The 26,860-nt window shown below is 41.0% G+C and overlaps 1 protein-coding gene across 7 annotated transcripts; it reads right to left on the bottom strand.

Annotated features, from left to right (window-relative positions):
* Positions 1-646: 646 nt before the first annotated feature.
* On the bottom strand, positions 647-26,860 carry LOC306784070 (calcium uptake protein 3, mitochondrial-like; the record flags this gene model as incomplete). 7 transcript variants are annotated; one of them, XM_079277898.1, is made up of 15 exons in its annotated part: positions 647-1,707; positions 2,211-2,275; positions 3,138-3,295; positions 3,449-3,557; positions 4,810-4,981; positions 5,120-5,214; positions 11,489-11,584; positions 13,749-13,790; positions 14,762-14,833; positions 15,860-15,942; positions 17,100-17,147; positions 19,898-19,976; positions 20,540-20,571; positions 21,846-21,993; positions 26,580-26,843. In XM_079277898.1, the coding sequence occupies 15 exons, from the start codon at positions 26,841-26,843 to the stop codon at positions 1,701-1,703; spliced, it is 1,470 nt and encodes a 489-aa protein (XP_079134024.1). The 7 variants fall into 7 exon arrangements, with proteins under 7 accessions (XP_079134024.1, XP_079134023.1, XP_079134025.1 ...); XM_079277897.1 differs by lacking the exon at positions 2,211-2,275 and having other exon boundaries at positions 647-1,704; XM_079277903.1 differs by lacking the exon at positions 647-1,707 and having other exon boundaries at positions 2,207-2,275; positions 26,580-26,860.

Below are 26,860 nucleotides of genomic sequence, written 5' to 3'. Positions count from 1 at the left end.
TCCGTTTACAACTCAAACGCCAGATCCACCTCGCTTTCAGGTTTCCGGAGGCGTCGACATATACAATGTAAAACGTCGCAACTCAAATTACGCAAAATGGTCTGCGACATCTAACGGCGACGTCATGTCGAAAACCTGCATTCGTTTTCACTGTAAAATACTGCTCTTGTAATACTGCTCAGTTGGTTTCCCACTATGGGCTCCCACGACACCAGGGCAGCATTTCACTTACCGACGAGAGCACCACCAAGGTGGATATTACGTCGTATAGGAGTACATCTTTAACCATTAACCCTTTCTTGATGCTTAATTAATACAAACATTTATGACAACAAACTTGAAGATACAGTTTGCAGCTGTGGAACAGCGGCACAGTCTTTATCTCCGAAAAATGTTTAATTTTTAACGCCAAATGAAGGGATAACACGTCCTTCTTATCAATAGAAAAGTAGTTTCGTACCTGGTTTCGTTGCGCATAACTCAGTCAACACTACGGCTTAGGCATGTCTTCTTCAAATAGTTTATTAATACATGGAAGTAAATTCATCAGGTCCACTGACATGACAAATACATACATTATTGCAGACATGATGAGAATAATTTACATTATGAGAAATAACTTTCCATTTCCTACTATTTCCTTCATTTCAATATATTGAAAATATTCCATATTTCACACCAAGACATTAAATAATGATATTCAATGGTTCATACTACATTACAACATTAACGATTGGGTGATGAATCGCATATAGTATTCACGTAATCAATGTACATGTTTTATACTGTTAAAATCTTCACACAAGACATCCCCAGTCTTGTAGTAATATTAGGATCATAAAGCATCCCACCTGGAGAAAGTGTTTCTATAAACTCTTAATGCATTATTAAAAAGCAACAACTATACTGGCTAGATGAGATCAATAAGTAAAAAAATGTACTGAGATGAATAAAAAGACTCTACATGCAAAGGTTTTTTGTAATTGAATTACTGTTGTGCTCTTTCAGTTGTTACAGTTGGAAGTGCAGCTAAGTATTCTTACATAAAAAGGCATATATTATACTGTATACATCATTTAAAACGTAATTCATTGAGTGAAATATCATTTGGTTGATAGAACTTAGACAATATTGTAACTTGCTTAGTTAGATCGATATAATATTGTTATGAAGTCGATACCTTGCATTTATCAGCTGTTTATAATAAGTAAGCTCATTTAAACTTTTTATAGCTTAATTTAGTTTTTTAAATCATAGCCTTAACCAAAAAAAGAAATAATAGTTAGCTGTAGCTCTACTGACTCATGAAGAGGTGCCTTGCTTGGAGAGTAAAGTCTAATTGTTGTTGTACACTGTAAATCATACTTGGCATGAATGAAGATGAAAACAAGGAGTGATGTTGCTTGTTATCATCATACAGAACATCGGCCTGCTGTGTGCGGGCATGCTTGTAGTTATTATCTGCTTTGGAGGACCAATGGAGATCTGCCCTTGAAAACGCAACGTCGCTAACTCAGGGCACTGACTATACAGAGATCAGTTTGATTTATTCCATCATCAGACTTCGTCCTTCATATCTTTTCTGCCTTCTTTCGCTCTTCTCCACTACAGCTTCTCTTTGTATCTCCTCCAGAGCCGGTGCACTTGTCGTCTGGCCCCGGAGCGAACACAGCCGGAGAAGGAGGTGTGGTGTCGGGCCTTCACCTGGTAAACACCGAGCAAAGGGAGGCACAGTCATGCAGGGAGTCAGAAGTCAGTTATTTGAACTGTTATACTATAGCTACAAATATTCCAGTCACAACCAAATAGAAACTCAGAGGTGTTTCCTTTATCTCATCCTGTTTGTTAGATGAAAGTGCTAAAGGTGATTTAATAAGTTCAAAAATACTTCGATCATTTTGAGCTGTCCACACATTCAGGAATCTCCAAAACGAAGACATTGAGGAACCCACTGTTGCAACTCTGTACACCTACTGGCACGCTGTGTAGTGAGCTTAACAATTTGCCAGTTTAAAAGTAATAGTTATCTTGACTGGAAAGTGTGATGAACAAATCGAAACATGGCATCTATTTCTAAAGGAGGTGTAGGCTATTAAAGAGAGACTTAGCTGGCGAGAAAAGTGTTTTACAAAAACAATGTACATAAACTCCAGATATAAAATGAAAATGATGAAAACAGTGTCAGACTTTCTGTTATGGGTGTTACTTATCTGCTTGCCAGCTCCTTCTTCAGACAGGATTTAAAAGAGGTGGCGCGCTCCACAGATTTATAGCCCTGAGAGGTCAGTGGTTAGAGGAAAGACGCAAAGGGGGAAGAAGGGAAAACACAGGGAGAAGAGGTAGGGGAGACCAAAGATGGTGTGTTGTAACACAGGACAGGTTGGAACCATGGCAGAACAGATGAGTGTGTCCAAAAGAGAGGAGATTGAGGATGAAAGCAAAGCAAAGAGAGAGGGAGAGAAAGAGAGATCGCTGTTAATAAGCCGAGACTGTGAGGCCAAGAAAGCATCCAAAGGAGCCAATAGGGTCATAAATCGGGCTCACTGCTGTGCAATGTTGGTGACGTTTGTGGCATATCAGGCAAACTTGCAACAAGCTGACTACTCATGCGTGTCTCGCTTCTGCTGGAAATGATGCTCTGGAATGTAGTATTGTATCACATTACACCACTAGAGGGCAGTATCCATCCTTGGGAACAACACTATGAAGTGGCTCAAGGTGATTTCCAATTTTTTCGCACTTCAAGTAATTCATTGATGTTGTCACCGGATTCTTCCTGAAAAGCTGTCTACCTGCATGGCCTTGAAAAAACCCAACCGTGTCTACATTTAGACGTCTTTGCATCCCTGTTCAATTCAAATTGACCGAAGGTCTTTTATCAGCTTATTATTCTGTTCGGTGTAGTCTTTGCAGATGCCAGTGCACATGAGCCCCTTTTCTTCTTTCTTGCTTGAGTTTGTTAGCAATGGCAGAACGGCCATTGCTGTTTTAAAATCCCAATGTATATTGTAATCCTTACAATGAATGGAAAGAACCTTTTAAACAGCCGGAGGTCTAGCTGTTACAGAGACTCATCTAAGAGTGCTTTTTCTCAACTGGCAACACTCCTTCTGTTTCTTTCACACACAGTTCCTCACCCTTCCTCCCCTGTGCAGCCGGTCCTTCATTATGCCGATGAACTCCTTGTAGGAGAGCTGGTCATCGTGATCCACGTCAAAGATCTTGAAGATGGTGTTTACAAGGTGCCGCGTCAGCTTCAGCCCAGTGGCCACGTACACCGCTCTTGCAAACTCATCTGGTAGGAGAGAGAGAGAGTAAAAACGGTTTTGATCGTTTCGGCCACTTGTTGCGCACCAAGCTAGAGGGAAAGAGCACACCAGCTGTGTGTGTGTGTGTACGCTCAGACCCTCGGTGCTTGTAGCCGCTGTGACCCCCGCTCTCTTCCTACCTTGTCCAATGGAGCGAGAGGCAAAATTGTACATCTGCATGGCAATGGCAAAGTCCTCGAGGTTGTTGAGAAACTGGAAGAATGATCTGAACTCATCAAAGGTGATTCCCTGAAATAGCAGGAAAAAAAACACGCGTGAACAGCCCACACAATTACTTTAGAGAAGTATTGACAGACGGTATACGGCATTCGAGGCACATCCACTGAAATATTAACGAACCATAATAAACAAAAAATAACGGCTGACCATAACTCATACTATCAATCAATAACTGAGAGATTCCATGAAATAGTCCTATTAATGACGTGAAAGGTCATTAATTACAGGATTGAGTGTGTATGATATGGAACATTTCAAACCTTCTTGCAGTGTTTCATAACCCAGTTGCGTACATTAATGATGCTGAAGCCATTCAACAAGTTGCCGTAACCGCCCCATGCTCTCCGCGGCGAATCAAGATCCAACTGATAACGGCTAGTTTAATAACAAACAGTAGATAATGCAAAAATAAATCCATAAATAGAAACAAATAAGGAAATGCAGTTGTAACAGGTTCACATGAAAAGATGCAGATTAAAGTACAGAGATAAATAGAAAAATAAGTCTTCCCTTAAATGTAGAAACAAAGAAGTAACTAAATAGCAGATTAGACTGGCAGATTGTAACTGCAGGTTGCGTATTGTACGAAGCCGAGACCAACCTCCTGCTTCTTCCACAGCATGGAAAGGAAAGAAGGAAGGGACAGAAATAGAGTTGGGTTGCATAAGGACCACACGCCAATGTGTAAATAGATTGATAGATAGATAGATAGATAGACAGATAGATAGATAAGACATTCACATGTAGCTGGAAGTGCAGTCAAGTGTGTGTGTGTGTGTGTGTGTGTGTGTGTGGTCGTGTGAGGCGGTGAAGCGTTGAAGTGTGGAGAGCCACAACAGCTTCAGGCATAGATAGTGGTGGGAAATGATGGAGTCTGTAGATGGCTGGAGGGCGGGAGCACCCATAAAGCAAGGAGAAGAAATGAAACCGGTGAAGGATTGGGAAAGATCTGGTGTTATCTAAAGAAGATAACGCTGATCCAAAATCCTGGTCAAAACCCTTTTGTATATTTTCTCCACATTTCTACTTTGAGTTACTGAAGCTGAAGTCCACATTACACAGAGGGTCATTTTTTTAAAACTATAAACTGATTATCACGTTGACCCCCTTATGGGAGCCATTGATTTCTAAAAGTTTTCATTGTTATCATACACATTGTTTCTAAACTACAGCATACTGTGTTAATGTAGCTTTATCCAACATTCTCCAACCCCCCCCCCCCCCCCCCCATTAAAGAACAGTGTGCATGTTTGTACCGTACCTTCTCATCAGGTATACAATGGCGGACATTCTCCAGGTAGGCGCTGATGTTTTCCACATTGGTGAAGCGAAGCAGGATCTTGGCAAAGTCTTCTTCGCTGATGGTGGTCATCCCTTTAGAGTAGGTGAGAAACTCAATTTCTAACACCTCTGTTTGAAGGTTGTCCATAAACCTGAAAAACCGCAAGGAAGGGGAAGGAGCAAAAAATAGATTTTACTCAAAATGAACATGTTACTATGTTGTGATTTGATAAATATTGTTCACAGCATTGGCCTGTATTTCATGCTGTCCACTGTATGTTGTTTAGTACCTGTAGAAGTCATCAAATGTAAGCTCTGCCTTCCCTTTCTTCCCAAAGAAATGGACCAAAAGGGTGGTGTCAATCGTGATACTCTCATCTGCTCGCTAAGAATCATCAGAGAAGCGATAGCAAGAGAGAGGATCAATGAGTGACTCATCAATAAACACCAAGTAGTGTGTTCTGAGGAGAAGCAGTGGGCGGGACGAGTCCATCATCAATCCAAACATGGCAACCGTGGTGCCAGGCTAGCAGGAAGCAGGTTTCTGCTGCAGAACGTGCGCCAGAGGAGCAACAGCAAACTGTCAATCAAACGCATCAGCTCAGACAAACAGTCAGCGGCCATCGTGACGTCAAACATGCCAGTCTAGGCAGCAACAATGTTTTTTTTTTTTTTCTTTTTCTTTTTTTTTTTTTATTGAAAGACACGAGACAACGTTAAGACAATACATAGACATAACAACAAGAGGATGACAAGAACAGTGGGATAAAAGCCAGCAAATATCATATAGTCAGTGTGTGTGTATGTGTGCGTGTGTGTGTGTGTGAGAATGTCCTTGAGCCTTTCACCTTTACACCGGTATATATACTATACATATTTCAATATTAATAGAATGGGTGGTGTCACGTTTGCAGAAACATAGTAAGGGATGACCAGGTGGAATGGTGTTCTGTTGTATTGTATATGATGGATGAGGTTAGATTTTCCATTGAAATATATTCTATCATTAAGTTTCTCCAGTGTGCGATGTGTGTGTGTTATGCCTTGATTTCCAGTTCATGAGGATAGTTTTCTTAAACAATGTTTAACTTAAATGGGATGGGTATCACTTTGATGAATAACAGGTGGGTTCAGCTCATTAAACATGGTGGAAACGTGTCGCCATCAAAGTACAGTAATGAAATGAAAACAGAGCACAAAAAGATACAAGGACACAATGAAAACAGACCACAAAAAGACACAAGGACACAATGAAAACAGACCACAAAAAGATACAAGGACACAATGAAAACAGACCACAAAAAGACACAAGGACACAATGAAAACAGACCACAAAAAGATACAAGGACACAATGAAAAACAGACCACAAAAAGACACAAGGACACAATGAAAACAGACCACAAAAAGATACAAGGACACAATGAAAACAGACCACAAAAAGATACAAGGACACAATGAAAACAGACCACAAAAAGATACAAGGACACAATGAAAAACAGAGTCGCGCAAATGTTCAACAAAGTGGGGGAGTGTTGTCGACAGAGAGAAAACAGAAGAGGTGAGAGAAACAGAGACGAGGCAAAGAACACATGTGGAAGAACAACTAAGAGGGAGACGGACAAACACATAACACTAAGCTGCCAAACATACACAGACACAATAAAGCCACCACATCCCATGCACTTCTCTGCGAATGCCACATTGACACACCCGTACGCAGCCTTTGAATCACAAACAACAGCAGCACGGAACGAAACCCACGGAAGCACCAATGCAGAGAACGAGAGCCGATTCCACCTTTTTCCGTCAAGGGACGAGAATTATACTGTCGTGTTTGCAACTTTGCATTGTTTTATTTGGGGTTTTTTCTCCCTTTTTATATATTTACTCTGTTTACATGTTCTTAAATCTTAGTCTTCCCTTCACAGTTTCTCAAAGTGTGTGTTTACTGAATGATCCTGGTCATTTGCAACATATTCAACAAGTTTGTTGCTATAATCTGTTGCTTAACATTTCCGTGAGCCTTTTAGAGACAGTATGTGTATATCAGTGTGTTCCGATGTTTATGCTCCCTGACATATGTATCTCAGAAAAAGGTGACTGTGCTTTTGAGCAGTTCCAGAAAAGACTCAGCCAGCGTCGGTGCAGAAAGAGAGGACGTCAAACGGCCATCTTGTTTTCTCTCTCCCTGCCATGCCCCCCCCCCCCCCCCCTGTCCAATCCACTGCCATGCTGAGGTATATGCAGACATAAGATTGGCTGGAATCTCATGTCTCATGTAAAGAGGAAAAGCATTCATGCCATTTCCATCATCAACATAATTATCATCATCACTGCCACGATGCCATTCGTGGTTCTACCTTAAGAGTAAAATCCTAAAATCCGACGTGGGACGAGAGGAAAATGTCAAACAAGAGTAGTTGTTGGTTGTGACAAAAATGTGTGTTCATTCTTTCAAAAAAATAGAAAATGACTATAACTGAGGTGCAGGGATAATTGATGGAGACAAAACATAGTTTCGTGTTCAAGTTACGTTCCAAAGGCAAGTCTCAAGGAAATCAGGAGAATACGTTTCTATTGTTATGGTGAAAGTGGGATCAAAAGTTACTGGCTGTGTTAAGCTGCCAAAACCTCCATTAGTTTCCTTATTGTATCGAAACCCTTAAGATTGATACACATACCGGTACACACAACCTGGTATCGCCCATCACAGGTTACATATGTCCATACCTTGTGAGGACTTACTGCCGACAGTGATATTTAATAAAAACAATGTAGTGGGGCAGACTAAATGTTTTTCTTCTTCTTTCCTAACTTGTTGGTCATGTTTTGTAAGGAATTCTCGACAGTGACATGTCATAGATTAAGGCACGAACCCAATTCCAAACAAAAAGCCGAGTAGAAAATCCCACTGTAAATGATACAGATTGGTAACTCACTGGATGGAAATGTCTACTGGGAAACAAGCAGTAAAAGTAAACCCTGTTTTAGGACCACACACATTAGTGTAAAATTCTGATTCACGCTGCAGTCTGGCCTTTCAGTCTTTGATTAGGAAGACTTCTTTTAGATAAACACAGACGAAGTGAAACAGTTACAGACGTATCATTTCACTGTCTTGTATTTCGGTGTCTCACTTATTTGAGGGTCTTTTCAAACAGGACAAAAATCCTTTTTTTTTTACTCTTTTATCTGACGCATTACTGATGTCTTTATGACATGAGCTGTTCATCTAGACAGCATCCAGGTGGTGTTTCTCTGCCTCTCTTCCTTCCTTTCACCATATCCCTCCTATGCTTCCCATAATCTTAAACAGTTTGTTTTGCTCTTTCAATGATAAAGAGGCACTTCACTGCCAATCCCTTTGTCCATCTTTTCAACATGGATCCATGTAATAAAGGCATTCCTAATGAATCTGTCGTTGTCTAATCCCTGTTGCAGTGACTTAGTTATCCACAAGAGGTTTAATTAAGTGTAAATCCAGTTGTACAGGGGATTTAAGAGTGCATGGGTTCACGTAGTAAAACAATATATTGAGTGAAGTGCACTTTAGTTGTAGTATTTGATTTGAGTTGAATTGAGCGAACTAACAAGATATGTTCTTGATATTTGGATGCTGTGCATCATGGGACATCTATAAAATCAATGAAATCAAATATTTTTTTAGAAAGAACGATTTTTTAATTTTTCTGCCATTTGGTGGCAGCAGAACAAGCTGATAACACAACATGGACATATTATCGCCTAATACAGTCGTCAAAAATAATTGGAGTTAGTGTGTCTGAACGTCAAAATTGTTCCCCAGCAACTTGTGAGGGAAATGTCCGTCTCTCTAGCTGGTAAATGCTCCACTGTGTTCACCATGCGAGTCCCCGTACCTGCTGTTTGGTGCCTGGCAGGTTGTGTACAGTCGCTTTATCTGAGTTTTTTCACTGTAAACATCTGCCTGCAGCTGCTGAAAGCAGGCTGATGAGACCAAAACAGTCAAACTGTGGACCATCAAGCCAAGACAATGAGCTGAATGACGCTAGAGCATTTTGTAGAGCTAAGGGAGACTGCAGAGTCGAGTGGTAAACCTCTGTGGGCTCATCACTGAGTGAAACCTTTGACATTATGATTTGATCCATTGTTTATATCAAAAAATGTTTGATTAGTGACCCAAAAGAGCTTCTCAGGCAGGATTGCTCTGTCACTGAACAGAATTTGTGAGAACTTTTCTCCCTTTTTGCAAAATTTTATAATTGGTTCTATCTTTGGCAGAACGAACGTCAGCCTAACCTCAAAAAAGACGTAATGCCAAACAGATCATAACAAGCTTATCATTCCTGGAAGTGTGGCAGCACCAGTGTGAGCTCATCATCCCCATGAAGACGTAATGGTTACTCCGCCCACGAGGCACGACACCTGGTGTATGCATGTGTCTCTTTGTCCATCTGTGTGAGCGTGAGCCTCAACAGACTTTGATCATGAAGCTGAAGGTAAAAACAGTAATTACTGATGTAAACACTAAACGGTCTTCCTCACCCTCCCTATCTGTGAGTAATATACCTCGGAGGAAGAGCTCATTGTCGGACTTTAGTAGTCAGTCAGTCAGACTTTGCAGGGTAAAAACAACGACACGTTAAACCCCCGTTTATTTTTATTTCACACCTTCACTCATTCTTTTCATTCCCTTCTTCTATCACTTCTTTCCCTCTCATCCTGCTCTCATTTCCTTTTTCCTCACACCTGACAAACATAGAGGTGATTCGCTCTTTCCTTTCCTCCCTCTTTCTCAGCCTGTCAGTCAGTCCCTCCTTCTCCAGACAAAAGCAAAGAGGTATAATGGTGACTAATCTGTTGAGTAAACACATCTTTCCCTAAATACAACCTGCTTCTTTCTTTTCCCCTAAATGCGTTTCCCGAACTTCTTCTCTCCCCGCCCACTTTGTTCCTCAACATTTGTTCTCCCCGCTGACCTGTGTCATCTTCTTTGGGCCTCTCTCACCTGTTTGTTGTCTCTCTGATTGTATCTTTCCTTCGCCCTCAGGTTTTCAACTTATCTGATCTGGTTTGCTACAACTCTAATGTTTTTTCTCTTTTGTCTTCCTATTGTTACCCCCCCTGTCTGATTCGTCTGTTCTGTCCGCCTGACATCCCGGAAGATGAAAGGCTGCTCGGTGTAAATACAAGGTCAGTCCCATTACGCGCCACTGTCATTATCTCCACCTCAGCTTCCGCTGCCACCACAGCACATATCCTGTCATTAGTCACTGAGCTCGCTAGCGCTGTTGTCTGTTAGTAATCATTACCAGCAACTTGACCTTGTGCTGGACATAACGGAAAGACAATTTACGTTGTGCATGAACAAGCCAAAATGTGAGATTTTGCCAAAATGTTTTGTGTTGGTTCCTGTTTGTTTTCAACTGATTTTTAGCCATGCTAGTGCCACGGCTCTAGAGCTGGTTTATCCACCACTTTTGCCCAGACTAAAATATGTCAAAAACTGTGGATGGATTGCGACTCAATTTTATAGATATTCATGGTCCCCAGAGGAAGAATCCTACACTGACTTTGGTGATCCCCTGACTTCCTTATCTACTGCCACCATGAGGTTACAACTACTACACTCAAAATTACTAAAATGACGAAAGTTAAACTGTGTGGTCCTATAATGATCAGCACATTTGTATATGTGCTCGGCAGTCAGCCTTCCTATCATTACACCAGTTTCATGAAAACATGTTGAGGTGTAAAGTAAGAATGATTTGACACCAAAGCTGCGACACTAGCCACACCACAGCACAGATGACAAGGCACAGATACACATACAACAGCATAACAAAGAGACTGAATGACAGAAGGCAGGTGGGAAACAGAACAGGTTATCAGAATACGCACAGGACAGTATCTGCCATCTACAGTTATTGGATCAATACCGTCACATCAGTATAGTGGATTCAATTATTTAGAAATCAGAATCAACAACAACAAATATAAACAAGTTCTTGTAGTATTTGTTGATTAGGAATAACGGAGTGACACAATGAAATGGGGAAGAAGAAATATTTTCCCATCATTTTCTTTCAGTTTTAGAATAGATCAATGAGATGAACATATTGTGTTTAGTGCAAGGAAGTCTTTTAGAGCTCATCCAAACAGAAATGATCTCACATGGGGAAAGGGAATGGAGGATGACAGGAGTTTCTGTACGTTTGTAAAACAGTGAGATGGCAGAGTATGGCAGATGGTAATCTATGTAATGTTTGGGAAAGAAAGGAAGAAATAAAGATGAAAAGGCCAGTCTATGAAAATGATCAGTATCGAGCCAAACCAGAATAAAAGTGTTGATCAAATGGTGATTTCTACAACAAGCCCACAAACTATTTTTGGTTCCTGCTTGTCTTTTAGCCATGATAAAAAGTAAAAACAGCATTTAAAGAAATAATCTTTCGGTCCACATTAATATGAGCAGTTCGGACGATTGCTGCAGAATTCAAAGAGTGCCTTCAAAGCTTTTATTTTGAAGGTAAACATTGTTGGTCTTATTCTGGCCAGGCTTGATGCGGCTACATTATTCTGCTTCTACGGGGCTCGTTGGAAGAGCAACATTTACGACAGGGAACTGAAGGGGAAGAACGGAGGGATGTAGAGACAGAGGACAGAAGGATCTGTGTACCTCCGCCAGGTCAGAAAAGAGGACTTGACTGGCGCTTCGCCTCAGAACGTCCCAGTAACTCCGCGCCACAAACTCCTGACTGTCTTTTTTTAGCACCTGTAAGGAGCGGTCAAGCAGGACCAGGGTCAGTTCACCGACAACTTTACCACTTCAGGAAGTAAACTTCACTTTATCATATCTCAAGATCATTTAAATCCCTACATTACATATACAGTACAAATACTGCATCTTAATTAACAGTGTCACATTCAGCATTGTTAGATAGTGAATACAATTCATCCACCCAAAAGCAAGTTCTCCTCTATAACATTTATAGCATATATATTTATGAAAGCGGACCAGCTGAACATATCGCTGTCATGCTGCTTCTGTTCAGAGTGTCTCCGTCCTTTACAGAAGACCACCGCGCTGCTGGGCTCCTGACCACCCACCTCGTCTGTGTCTCCGGGGAGAACGCAGTAGCAGCCATTTTAAAATGGCCCTGCACTGCTACTAACTTCACAGTGACAATGCAGCTGTCCATCACAACACTGACAGGACGAGGACTGTGTGTGTGTGTGAAATAGAGAGAAAGAAAGAATGCTAATAGTCCTTATAGAGACTGGACAGTAAACATCCCCCTGACGTTTTGTATTCCATCTGCATTAGTAAATATTCATAACCACTGAGGACGGGAAGCCTTCTACAGTGGTTATCATTGTAACTCCAGGAGACTATAAGACATTTGAGTATTGCAGTGTCCAAATTCCATTATTATCATTGTGTTGATTTTGGTTTCCAGCTTTATATGTGTATCAATAAGTGTGACCGATAAGTGAATATGTCTTTCTTCAATTCAACTTTTAACTAAACATTAAACTAAACAGAAAATTATGATTCACATTGTGTTAAAGGAACAGTGTGTAGCATTTAGGGGGATCTATTGACAGAAATGGAAAATGATCTTACGATCACCCTAAAATAAGAATAGTTTTTGTTAGCTTAGAATGAGCCATTTTTAAAAATCGATATAAGAAGCGAGCCTTCTTCTCAGAGCCAGTTACCATGTTTCTACAGTAGCCAAGAACGGACAAACCAAACACTGGCTTTAGATGGGGCCATTCGCTATTTTCGGCATGTGGGAGAAGTTTCAGTTGGTTGCAATCTGCAACCTCAACGCTAGATGTCGCCAAATCCGACACACATTTTACATTTTGGATGCCATACGACTCAGCAGACAAATGCAACCTGTTCGCTGTCTTCCTGTAAGTGAGACTGTGCAGCACACACAATAGAAGCAACACTCTGTCTACAGACAAGACCTCCCACAGTAAAAAAAGTATCCTGCTCTCTCCTGTGCAATAACAAAACCCCCAACAAGAACACACACATCGCCAAACAAACAGCACGCGTCCTAAAACAGTTTGAATGGTCAGTGTCTGATTGTGCTTGACGCTTTAGAGTGCCTCGAGTCATTCTAAATCACATCACTCTCTTTTTGTAAGAGTTCATCTCTCCTGACCCCTTGAATCTATTACTCCTCTGCTGCGTCCCTCTCTCCATTCATCCAACCCTCCGCCATCCTCCCTCGATCAATCACCCAGCTGACCTGACAGATGGACAGTCTGTCTTGAAGGAAGCCTCTCTCGCTCTATCCCGCTTATTTTTTCTGTCCATTCATCCTGTTAAGAAGTCTACAGTGTATGTTTTACTGACAACAAAGGATCACGTGGACTGGGTCAGGGTTAAGGCTTTTTCAAAGACCAGGTCAGGACACAAAAGTGGCTGACAGAGGCATTAAACAGAACCCTAAGTATCCCGATATAATTGACATTTACACCCACCAAACCCCAAGAGTCCCCAGAATGAGGAAGAATATCCCCAACAACGCAGGGTGAATTTGACTTGATTATCCAGATGCCCAGCAGGTATTGAAACTGGTGTTGGATTATGAGATTCATCAGGAGAATCTGTCAGTGACACTTGCCTCTAGCATGAAGCTAATACATGCCTAATAATCCCCCCATACATTGCTGTATCAATTTATATACCACACGACTGTAATTTGACAGATGCAGCAATGTATCTTTTTTGTGCGAATTGCAATCTTTAAAAAGTTGAGGGGAAATTAAAGGAAAAGTTCAACATTTTCATAAATAGATGAGAAGGTTGATTCCACTTGTGTGTCTGGACAGTGAATATTAAGCAAGAACCAGGTGACGGTTCCATCAATTTCTTTAACCGGTTAAAGATGAACCGAAAGTAGGTTTTGGATACATACGCTGTTCATGGGGGCAACCTGATATCCATAGAGCTGCATACTCTAACACACAGAGAGAGCGAGAGCGAGAGAGAGACGTGGAAGAGGAGGACAGAGCATGCAGTCACAGAGGAGGAGGGAGGAAGAGAGAAGGTAAAAGACATGTTAGTACATGCAGAGAGGCCGTGGATACGCTCTGCAGAGGGACAAGTCATTTTCAACACATCTGTGATCACATTTTACAACAACACTCACTTTGCATTACAACACTGTGCACAGATGGTTTCTAAGCATGTATGTGTGTGAGGAAAAGTGCCACATTCGCACTGGCATGTCTTGACATTACCCAATACATATGCCAGTATTGATATGTTTGGAAGAAGCTAATATTGACCTGGTCGGACCAATTCTTCTTCTTGGCATTAATTCATTCAGCCTTTTAAAACTACACTTCACGGTTAGCTAACAAATCGGCAGATATAAACATATAAAACATAATTCAGTGCAGTAAAGCAATGTGATCTGTGTTGCTCCAAAACTTAAATCACAGACGTGAACAAATTCTTTCAAGAGTGTATCCAATTGGGAAGTAGTACCCATAAGAAGTACACAGTAACAACAGAGGAGATAGCACATTGTCAAAAACAGTTTCTTTAAGGCAGCATGCAATCAAACACGGTTACATGAAGGGTTCAGCTAACTTTGATACCTGTATAAACACAGATGATGGTGGCAGAGTCATTTTCAACACATCCACATGGACATGTGACACAGCAATCATGTCAGAGGTGTTGTTCTACACTCATGGATATGTTGAAATGCCATTTTAAGAGGGAAGTAACGTTAAAGTGCTGTTTACTTTTTACTGTTATATCCAGGACATTTTGGATCTTTTTGTTTCAATGATAGCGGCATTACTAAAGTCCATGTCCACGAATACTTTCTTTTATAGTGACAGAATTGTATCTCCTTACAAACGAAGCTCCCCTTACACACAAACACACGCCCTCGTCCTGCGTTACCAACTTTCTTACCAGCTGTGCTGACTTGTCAACGTCTCCTTTCCTCCCTTTCTTCTCATTTTTCTTCCGGAAGATCTCCTGAAGCTGGAATGTAAAAGACAATGAGGGTCTTCGTGACAATTCAAAGCCAGATTCAAAGCCCCGTATGAAGCTTAAATGTTCTGAAACATTTACTGAGTTTACAAAGTTGTACACCTTTGCATTGTGTGTCTGAGATGCCACTCAAGCGTTGGCCCTTTTGACAGCGTGATTAAGACAGTGTTGGTTTTCCAGGTGTGATTATTTTTGAAGGTAAATCAATCCTGAATCACATCTGGCAGAAAACTGCAGCTGGAAGTGTTGATAACTTTTCTTAATTTGGAGAGAAAGTTGTTGTTTCTTTGTATTTCGCTTTCAATGTACTGGCCCAGGAAAGCAGCATCAACTATATTTTCATTCATTTTTATTATTCATTTGAATTAATAATGGCAGTTGTTACATACAGCACTAAACCAAACATTGCAGTATGATTCATAAAGGGATATCTCCGGTAATACTTATGAGGTGTGATCGCAAAAGTTCCTGACGTTGTTCATTTTTAGGTATATTAAAATCAATATTCCCTTCATTTGACTACAGATGTTGTTTTTTGGCAAAGTCTGAATTGAACTTGCCAAACCCTCAACGTGGGAATGTTTTTTTTCGGTCCGGCATCTGCCCACTCCCACAGGATCATCAACCGTTACCTCCCACTCCCACCAGCCCCCACAGGGATTCTGATCACTTCCCGCCTGCAGCAGCGGTTTCATTTGAAAATCTGCAGGTTTTAATCAAAATAAATGCTACAGTTAGGCTACTCAGAACATTTAAACACCGTCCTCAGAGAAAGGGAACTGAAAATCAGCTTTTAAATGCTTTAGATGTACCAAAAAGCAGCTTCCGCTATGTCAGTGGGGGTTGAAGGTACATAAAAACATGAATCCCTGTTTCACCGATCGTCACTTCACACTTATTGTCGATATCTTTAATGTCCTAAGCTTGTCCTTTTTGCCATGGGAGCGAAATGTGATGTTATTCACAACAAATGAATTCAGTCATGGGATAGATTTTCTCCCAGTGTCAGAGACTCACCACCAAGAACTCCCTCTTGTCCACCATCTGGTTGCCGTCTGCATCAAACATATTGAAAGCAATCTTGAAGCCAGCATGGGGTTCTGGAGAACAGAGAGGCGAGCACATAGGGTGAGTGTGTGTGTGTGTGTGTGTGTGTGTGTGTGTGTGTGTGTGTGTGTGTGTGTGTGTGTGTGTGTGTGTGTGTGTGTGTGTGTGTGTGTGTGTATTAAAGGCAATTCTAAATCTAGAAATAGCATGGAAAGAATGGCATATAGGCTAGACAGGCGGGATATGGGGCAGGTGGTTTAAAATATATATGGACTATGAGCTACATGTAATTGTTCTATACCACCCTACCTGTTTTGTTAGATATCAGGTATAGATGTTGATCTACCAAATCAAATAAAGCTTGGGTGACTTCATGTCTTTATTCTAGAAAATAAACACAGAGAACTGAAGACATTTTTGAACAAACCCAAGAAAGTCCAACGACATATTCATTTGATTTTGTTTTTGAAACTCAAGCAGGTACAAAGCGCACATGACTAGTTTGCAACTGAATTTCAGTTATCAATAACAGTTCTTATAATTTTTTGTGAGAAAATAACCAAGGCTTTTGTTATCTTCCCAACAGAATCTCAAATTAACATTAAATAAATGAAATCCAAAAGCAATAACACAAATCCTTTCCTGATTAATGATCAATGGTTGCTCTGCTCTCAGTGTGCAAAACACCCCCTTAAAAATGATCAGAATGTTGAACATTGAAAGTTTGGTTTCTTGATCATTTACAAAGGAGAAAAATACTTAAATTCCTGATTTTGAGGGGAAGAAGAGCAGAAATATTCAACAATTTTGAATGTGTAATGGGGACATATCTAAATGCAATACAGTATCAGTGTTCAGTGCAGTAAACTGTTCTCAGAGAGTAATGAGTGCAGTGTTTTCTTTTTAGAAATAAGTCTCACATTCCTGTCTATGTTCAAGTTTTGAAAGGTTATAGGTATTCTTTTCCTCTTCTCTCTCACAATTTCTTGCTCACCCCAAGGGGAAGGGGAAAACCACCGGAGTTCTGTCATAATTGCCCCTTATTAAGTCCTGGGTGGGCCTGAGCATAGTTCATATCATATACCTTAGTTAAAAAAATATAAGTTCGCAAAACAAAGCACAGCATACTGCTACAACAACGTGAGCTATAAAGGAGGTAGAAGATGAGACGAAGAGAAGGAGGATGTGTAGAGAGACTGAATTGACTCACTTGTCAGGATGCAGAGCAGGAACAGGTACTCTGTGTATGAGATGATGCCTATGAGACCAAGACAGAGAGAGTTAAAAAAAAAGGTCACATACAACACACACACACAATGTTTACAGATGTTCAAAGACCGCAGGCCTCCTGACACTCACACACTAACACACATAATCCTTCCTTTCAAGAAGATAGCATCTTAAAATGTGTCTTCTGGAGCTCAGCTGCCAACAGCCATTTGGCCACACACCGTTTATTTTTCTACACCTCAAGTGTCCAAAGTAAAGACGCAGGTTGGTAGGGGTGTGTGTGCCTGTGCCTGTGTTTGGATAAGCAAGTGAAAAATGGTTTAGGAGGTGATCCTTTCTTGCCTCAGGCCCATTTAGGAATCTTTGTAGCTCCATCTCATCTCTCTCTCCCTCTTTTTCGCTTTCTGTCTGATCGTTCAGATAGTTCAGGGTGACTCGCTTGAGTGTTACGGGAGACTGCTTTCCTATGTATGTCTGTGTGTGTGTGTGTGTGTGTGTGTGTATATATGCATGTCGGTGAACATGACACCAGTTAAACCACCAGTGTGCGCCTTGTGTTTTCCTGATGCCCGGCTGCTTTGTGTGGAGCAGCTGGTTTGGAACTGAATTCTCTTTTCCATGTGTACCCTGAGAGCAGGAGATAAACTCCGAAACTACTCAGGTTTCTAAAATTCATTCTGCGTGTTTATTCTCGCATGCTTTTGGTGACATGCTGCTGGATAACAAGATGGGTAAACAGGCAGTAATTCTCATCCAAGGTAAATGATCAGTCTCAATAAAATTGAATTTAGCTCGGTACTACTATGTATGTTCACGAGTTGTACATTTTAAAATGATATGTCAGTCTAAAAAGGTTCTAATGAATCAGATGCACAGTAAAATAAAAGGTTGATTTGACATCTGATCCCACTGAGAACGCACACCACAGTCTCCTAATCATTTTAATTAGCAGGTCCACATCAGGCCTAACAACTGGAACCCTCTCCCCACATACAGCAGACTTTCCGAGCTTGCAAATTCACTCAAGTTCACAATGAACTACCTGCCCAATGTGAAATGCCACAAAGTTAAAACAATAGCTGGTGAAGAGAGTTCGGGATCAAGCAAGTGAAACAGGAACTACCAGATATATTTCTCAAGAGTTGGTGGACCAAACAAGAGCTAAAATGCAAATAGATTTGCATTTTGTGAACACATTAGCCACAACTTGATAAGAAGATACGATATCAAACACAGAAAAGTCAGGTTTATTTGTACAATACAAGCCAATATATCACAATGGCATAAAGGCCCATATCAATAACTGTTGCTGCCTGAGATAAAGGTCACATGGCCAACCAACACTGACATATTTCACAGCACGCACGCACACACATAGACAACACAGCATTCCTTTGTCTGACGCATAGCTCTGTCATCCTCACAAAGCCATCCCAAGGATTTGAACTGTCCTCGCTCATCATGGCATGAAGAGGAGAGCATGTCCTGACATCACACACACACACAAACACACACACAGGAATATATAATACAAACACACACTTATATACAGCTTATACGAGGGACGGCATTGTAAGAAAGTTGAATTGAATAAATGTGTGAATGGACAAACAAGTCGTTTAGCGGTAATAAAACCAAATATGTAAAGATAGTTATCGTTGAATGCTGGTGTGTGTGTGTGTGTGTGTGTGTGTGTGTGTGTGTGTGTGTGTGTGGTCTTGGCAGTATGCCACTAGCAATTTGAATAGACATGCACTGTATATAACTGTCTTCCTCTTGCCATGAAGACCTAGGATAGGTTTACAGACTATGTGCTCTTTCATTCATCCTCTACATTGTACAACTTCTTCAGTTTCTCTTCGTCTCCCGACTCCTTGTTTATTTATGTCTAATTTTCACTCTCTCGCTCCTCGTGTCTCTTTTTTTGTCGTCTTCCTTTTTCCTGCTCCCTTTTCTAATTCTCTCCATCTCTCTTTTTTTTCATTTCCTCTCAGTTACTTGACTCTGTGTTTTCTCTCTTCATTTCACTGAATTAAACAAAAATGCAGAAGGGCAATGGACCCCACTAAAGTGTAAATGTAAGACACACTCATACACATTAGCTGGAAGGTGTAGAACACTATCATGGTAGAGGAATAGAGGGAATGTTATATTTAGCATCTCCCGGTGTGAGTGTGTTATATTATCTCTATGGGGATTCACTCACAGGCTGTGTGGTTCCTCTGCTACACGCTGATGCAAACGCATTAATTAGGGGGAGCTTCTCTCCCTCTCGCTCTCTGTCTTTGGTGCTGTATTATTTGTTCTTTTCCAATATGCAATCAGGAGAAGAGGAGAGGCGAGGAGAGGAGGTTTATTTTTAGTTTTTTCAGCATGCTGTTTGGCTGTAAGAAAGGACAGCATGGCTCCAACCTCGGATTAGAGACACCTACAGTGACACACACACACGCACACACACAAGCTCACACGCACTATTTAGTCACACATCGGCAGGTAAAACCTGGTGTCCGTGCACTTAAAAGCTGCAAGAATGCTGTAGAATTTGAAGAACTGGTCCTCACTTACTCCTCATATCAACAGGGACTTTGAACCGTTCACAAGTTATACTGAAATAAGTATTTTCTATATTATATTGGAGCTATTATATATCTACAAAGCACATTCAACTGTAATAGTCAAATCAACCGACATTCACTGACCGTGTTGTTATCTCACTACTCCGATAACTATTGCATCAGTGTTATTTAGGTGTGTATGTGTTTGTGTGTTCTCTCCGACCTCGTTCTCTCAGGTTGCGAAACAGTTTGGAGGATCCTCTCCATACTGGGGGAGTTTCTGACAAAACCTTCTCCAGCTCCTGGTTCAAAAACACACAAGTTACAAGTGAGTTGCCTGAGATACATCGCACAACCACAGACCTCCGCCTTCATACTTCAAACCATGAGATTCACAAAGACAGGCACTTCCATTGCTTGTAAATTGGTAACCTCTGTAGTACTGCAGAGAGCAGTAATGCAAATGTGTACTGCATGCATGAAAACAATTTCCACTGATAAACCGGTGGAGGTAACGCGCGGAGAAGGTGGGGAATAAGAAGACTGCTAGTTGATGTAGTAGACACACTGTAAACACCTGGACGGCTCTGTATAGTTTACCTCTACATGCTGTCTTCTCTATGCATCAGTCTTAAGTTAATTGCAGTGTGGAGGCCACAAAAATCTGCATTCAGCTGTTTTTTTCTTTTCATATAGTGACAAGGAAACTGGTAATAATATGCAATCGTGCAATAATGCTACTGTACATGTAGAACCTTCGACATTTGCATTGAAAAAAAGAAATGGGGATTTGAACTTTGCGGAGTCTGCAACAGATGTAACATGCAACAGCAGAGGAAAGAAGCATTACGAGTGTGTCTCCCACCTGTTTGGCCAGGGACCTCCAGGGCTTCTTGTCTGCCAGGGAACCAGACAAAAGAGGAGAGAAGAAGAAGGGAAAGAGGAGAAGAGAGTTTGGGTGGGCTTGGTCAGATAACATCTGTATGATCTAGAAATGGGTCTTAATGTGCCGAGTACAATCACAAAACACACACACCAACACACACAGACACACTCGCTGTATATACACTGTCATCATCACAGGCCCATTTGTACCGTCTAAAGTGCCCCGTGCTTGTCTTTGTAGTAAGTACGGAATGTCCCCGTAAAAGCACATGCTACTTTTGTTCTGTTTTATCCAACAAAGTTCATCTAATTCAACTTCAAAGGGGGCATTAGAGGATGTCGGCTGCTGAGAGGGTATGTGCGGCTGTATCGTATGTCAGCGAGCCAGGGCTGATGTAAACACACACGTACAGGTGCACAGTTCGCACGCAATACAATCGCATACCAGCTGAAGAACGAAATTGATATTTTTTGTGATATTGTTTGTGATAACCTCAACTTGTGAAACCAGTTGTAATAAAGTTAAGTGTCTGGTTTAGATATTTACTGGTTAAGAGAAAAGGTAAATACGAGCAACTGGAATGTTGAGAAGTCGAGTGTGTCTGTGTATGTGTGTGTGTGTGTGTGTCTGACTAACATTAACCACAGACTAAACAATAGCTGTAAAGCCATCTGCTTTGAGGCTGTCTGGCCGGGACGAATCTGTTACGACTGGCAGAAACAGCAAAGACATGCTTAAAACACAGCTAAGTGTTTTAAAACTTGGATTCAATAAAAAATAAACAATAGTTAGGACACTGAGATCCATATTGGGACGTCAATTTTAGATCAGCGATGGCCATCTACAAACTCATAACACTTATAATTTAGTTGGTTATCAAAAGCACATTTAAAACAAATATAAAGCCGTCTACAAATACTGAAATATAACCCACATTGTATATTTGGAGCCAACCGACACAAATGCTCAGTAAAATGGATGTTGTAAGACGGTGACTGGAGTCTGTACTTTTGGGTAAAGGGAAATTGAATGCATGATGTCAGATGTAAATGTAATGCATCAAAATCTTGATACAGTCCAGATACAAGCCACATGTTAGGGTACAGGTGAAAATGGGACCACGGTCATTAAAATAACTGTATAACTACGTCAACGTGAAATGGCTCGGATACAATTAGAGGATGTCATTTCGCTCAAAGTGACACTCGAGACGTTTTCTGACTGAAGTTTGAAGAGACTTTGGGCCAGGAGAGCGTGGCGTACATTGTACGAACAGCAAACATACTTCTGGGTTCGTTCATGGTGACCGACTCGATGAAGTTCTGTGGAGTCATGTAGAGCTGCCCGTCATACTCCACCGAGCTGAACGTGCGGAAGCGATGCTCATGGGACGACATGTACACGTCTCCCTCCTCAAAGTCAAACGGCCGTTCCTGCAGACATAAACGCAAAAGGCAAAACAAAATATTACCGTTGTTGACTGTGTTGTCCTCTTGAAATGCTGTTTTATTTGTCAGTTTAAGTTTTATTTTTGTTTCTTTTATCAAAAGAGAAAAGACATTACTGGAAATATGAACGTCATAGTTACTGATGTGAAAAGTGTAGGCCATATAAAAACCTATTACCTATTTACCGGCACATTTAAATAATCCACACAGTGATAGGTGTTGATGTGCCCCGATGGTTATAGTTTGAAAGTGACTTCCCATCTGTGAAGAGAACAGTCTCTGGCCTCTCACACAGACGGCAGAATTCAAACTGTACGTGCCTCTTCACTGCCTTTGAACCTCTATGATGAGGAGATCCATCTATTCTTGGCATCGACTCTCTCCATTTAGCTCTCTGAGATTATAAACAGTCAGCACCTCTGGCGCAGTACAATAACACACACACACACACACCAATACTTTGTCACTACTTTCTACTTGATTAGCATCTCTCTCTCACTCTCTCTCTGTGAGGAGCCAGAGCTTCAACTTGATTAGCTGCAGCGTAGGAGAGCTGCTACGCCAACAGATTGTGCTGTAACAACAAAGTGTGTTATCATAATTATGCAGACGAAACACAAATCTACATAACTATGTCACCAGGGGACTATAATCCCATACAAGGGCTGGGTAACTGCATTGAACAAACCAACAACTGGATGTGCCAGAATTTTCTTCAATTAAACAAAGATAAAACAGAAGTAATTGTTTTTGGTACCAAGGACGAACAATTGAAAATCACCGCTCAGCTTCAGTCACTGATGTTAAAACCCACAAACCAAGCCAGAAATCTAGGTGTAGTTATGGATTCAGACCTCAACCTGAACAGCCATATCAAGACAATTACAAAATCAGCCTCCTATCACCTGAAGAACATATCAAGGATGAGAGGACTACATATTTTATTTCTTACACTGTTTCTTTAATTGTTTTTAAATCTCATTTTCTTTTGCCTTATGTTTTGATGCTTTTAATGGTTTCATGTGAAGCACTTTGAATTACCCTGTTGTTGAAATGTGCTATACAAATAAACTTGCCTTGCCTTGCCTTGCCTTGCAGGAAGCTGCGCAATTAGCAGAGAGGTTTCCAAAATTAAACCTGTTTGGCCGCAGGGCCCAGCACTCCCAGGTTCCTGCTCAGCTCAGCTAACATGCTAATGAGCGCACAGGTTCATTCATAAAGCTTTGATGCTCCCTTCACCGAGGGGGCGTTGGAAGGCATGAATAGGAGATGAGCGCTCGGCTTCATAGGAATGCAGTGTAATCAAATGTATGAGCCCATGGCCCTGGCTCTCACTAATGAATGAAGTTTATAAAGTTCTCTAAAGGCAGCTAGGGTCACATGCCACGCTGCACAAAATTATGTTAAAAGTAATGCAAAAAAATAATGAATTGGGGGGGGGACACTTATTAAAATAATTAAATGGCAACTATTTTAAATGACAGTGTGGTACACTGTGTTCTTGTTGTGTCATATAGCCACAACTAAACCTGTTCCTGTCGCCTAGTTTTGTTCTGCAGACTGCATAGCAGATGCTCCAGGTGTTTCTCCCTCAGGCAACCCAGTGTCCTGTTCACAGCAGCAGCTTTTAGCAAATTTCCTCTTTTTCTCAGAGCTAAACTGTCCTAAGCCTCCTAGTTTAATTTCAGTCAAATCAAAGTACAAAAAGAAGTCTGATCGTAAAGAAGTCTATGACAAAATGACTCGACTTCTCTCTTGATTTATTACCTCAGTAAACATGACTTTAAGGTCTCAATCGCTAGTTTCAAGTCTTCTTCAAAACAGAATGATGTTCATTTGGTAAATGATGGTCCCAATTCGAGTCAAATAGACCATAAAGCAGGGTAGGCTTTAGTGCGTGGCTACCTTGTGATTGACAGGTTTGTCCTTTAACTTTAACCCTTTCACAGTGTGAAAGATCATTGTAACATTATGGTCTCCTAAGAATGTCTTATTCTGCGTTCAGTTGTACTTAACTCCACCCTCTCAAGTCACTGCTGGTTGCAAAACAACAAGACGCCAACGGCCATGTTTACTTCTTATATAAATAAAGTTTTTTCCTCACTCACTGGCAGGTCACTGAACATTACAACTGGCAACTTTATTTTGTTTGTTTGCCACTTCTGAAATCTATGTAGATCACATAAGAATTGTAAAAACTGAGTCAGTGGTTCCAGAAATATGGAATATATCATGTAACATTAACCCCTGACTATATATGATTTAGAAAGTGATTTTTTTTAAATAGTACAATATAAGGAAAACCTATTTTCCATGGGGGCGGGTGGCCTGAACGTTTACATGCCACATCCAACACCCTGCAGGTGGCAAGTGCTAATTTTGAGCCATTGTCTCCTCATACGATTCTCTAGTGTCCAGACTGCCAATCACACAACCAGCCACAAGTCACTGTATGCCACAAGTCAAAATCCAGACATGATTCTTTTCTGAGGAAGTTTCGTCGTGTCCATCTCAGGCTTCTGCTCCCCAGAGCAAGCAGATCTTGCATAGTAAGTCGCCCAATTGCAGGTCTCTGGAGACTCAACTGACCCACTCTTGTTTGCTGGCAGATGTTTTTTCTTGTTTCCAGAATCTCAGCCTTGTTTTCAAGCATGTAAGAACTTGTGATTCTCTGAAGCTTTGTTCTCCTTCCCTGTAGGTTAGTTCTCACAATCTCTTTTAGTCTTATCCTTCAGAATCCGCGTAGTCTACCTTTACTTACTGGGCAACAGAAGGCTGTGTTTCCCTTTTCCCACAGGAGCTATCCTGTTCCCAAGTTGGATGGCTATCAAGACACCATATTCTCCAGTCAGGTATCCTGTCTGTCTTCCAATAGTCTCTCCTGCTTCTAAACTGGCTACCCCTCTTTCATCCCAGTTTCCTTACAGGCAACCTAACCTTATAACCTGTACTTTACATTATTGATTTAATGTACCATAAGTTCTAGATTGATTTACTACCCTGCAATAAACCACTGGTGTCTGTTTATTTCAATAGGCCTACAGAAATAAGCTGTTATTTTAATGTGTGAGATAAAAATGTAATTAACATTGCATATCTTCTAAAGTTATGTGGTATAAAATGAATCAGCTTGTAGCTTGTATGTGCTCATACAGGTAAATACAGGCATCAGATCAGACTGCGTATTGGCAGACACACAATATCAAAGGACTTGGATCATGACTGGCCCCAAAAGATCTTGATCTGTACATCACTACTGATCATGAAGCAGCTGATGCGTACATCAACAAATAGCATCTGGTGTCAGAGTTAAGATAGTCTTTATGACATATATGTATTCATGTATCATTGATGTAAATGTGCTCTGAATATAATGAGTATTTCGTTGTCTCTGTGATGTTTCAATGACAAACTACTTGGATTCCCTTCCAGCTAAATATTATGCACCACTTTCACTATAATCATTTTATTATGCCACAATTATATCATCTTTAACTTGAAATAACTAATGACAAAAACAGAAATGTACCTCAGTGAATTATAAGCCAAAACAATATTGAATAGACAGTGTCCCAAAATATAGGCCGAAGATGTACCTCACTTAACTTATATCGTCTAAACTACATTTACAGTATTTTATTCTATATTTTATACGTGACATATTTTATCACTGCACTTGCACTATTTTATGTCTTAGATTCTCATATTTATTTAAAAACATTTTTACATGTTATGTGATTAGTTAATGTAACATTAATAACACAATAATATAGTATACATAATAATATAAACTTCTGAAATGCTTGTAATTTTAACATGTATTTTGCTGCTAAAAGTAGTCAATTTAGCACGAAACTCGTAATGGGGTCTTTTCAATTTGTGGTATTGATACTTAAAGGATCGAATGGATCAAAGTACATGTTTTCACCACTGGAAACTGGTTGATTTTATAGTATCTAGCTGTCTGTTCAAGCAACTTAGCATTTAACATTAAACTACAATTAAGCTATTGAATAATTAGGCCTTGCGGGAAGTATAGCTACTCAGGGATTTATTTTGCCTTTAATTAAAGTGTTACTCTTGAATTTAAAATGTTGCTGTGATCAGTCCATTCACTCAGCTGCCTGGCTGACAGTGACATCCTCAACCTGCTGTCATTTCAGCACCAGCCCGAACGGAGAGCGCCATTCCTGCATCTGTCTGCGCGCGCACGTCGTCCTGTAGCCAAACAGTGAGTAAACTGTTTCCACTGGGCGTGCTGGGAATGAATGACACAGTTTATCCACCCGAGAGGAAACATATAAACTGCCAGCCACACCATGGCTACACAACACAAGGAGGCCCGTCTAACTGGGCTGATGTGGGTCTAAGTTTCGTGGAAGGAGATGTGAAAACACGAAGCGCTCTTTGCCTTTTCTCCCAGTGGTCGTTTTTACTCCACAGTTCTCCACACCAAGGCCTCTATGTCAACACCGAGGACAGCACATATATACTGCTAAACGGCCTTTCATGTCTCTACGTGCCACCACAGCCTTATTGTCAGCCTTACAAATCTCAGCTCAACGTCCTACCTTCTCCTTGGCTTCGACAGTCGGGATGGCTGGTAGCAGACCGTTGATGCTGTGACTCCCCATCCTCTTCCTGCCTCTGCAGCTCGTCATATCGTTGTAGAAGTAAAGCGCCACGGCGCCTCCCGTTGCCAGACACATCCCGACATCCAGACAACTCCGTGTCCTTCCTCCTCTGGCCGTCTGACCACCGACTAGCTCGTATCTCGCAGCCGACCAGAGGTTTAGCTTACTGGCCAGCGCTGCCACTCTTCGTAAAGCGGCCATTGCTGCTGTTGTTGCTG

The sequence above is a fragment of the Melanostigma gelatinosum genome, assembly GCF_949748355.1.
Source record: "Melanostigma gelatinosum genome assembly, chromosome: 11".
NCBI lineage: Eukaryota > Metazoa > Chordata > Actinopteri > Perciformes > Zoarcidae > Melanostigma > Melanostigma gelatinosum.
This window is presented reverse-complemented; position numbering and strand designations above follow the sequence as displayed.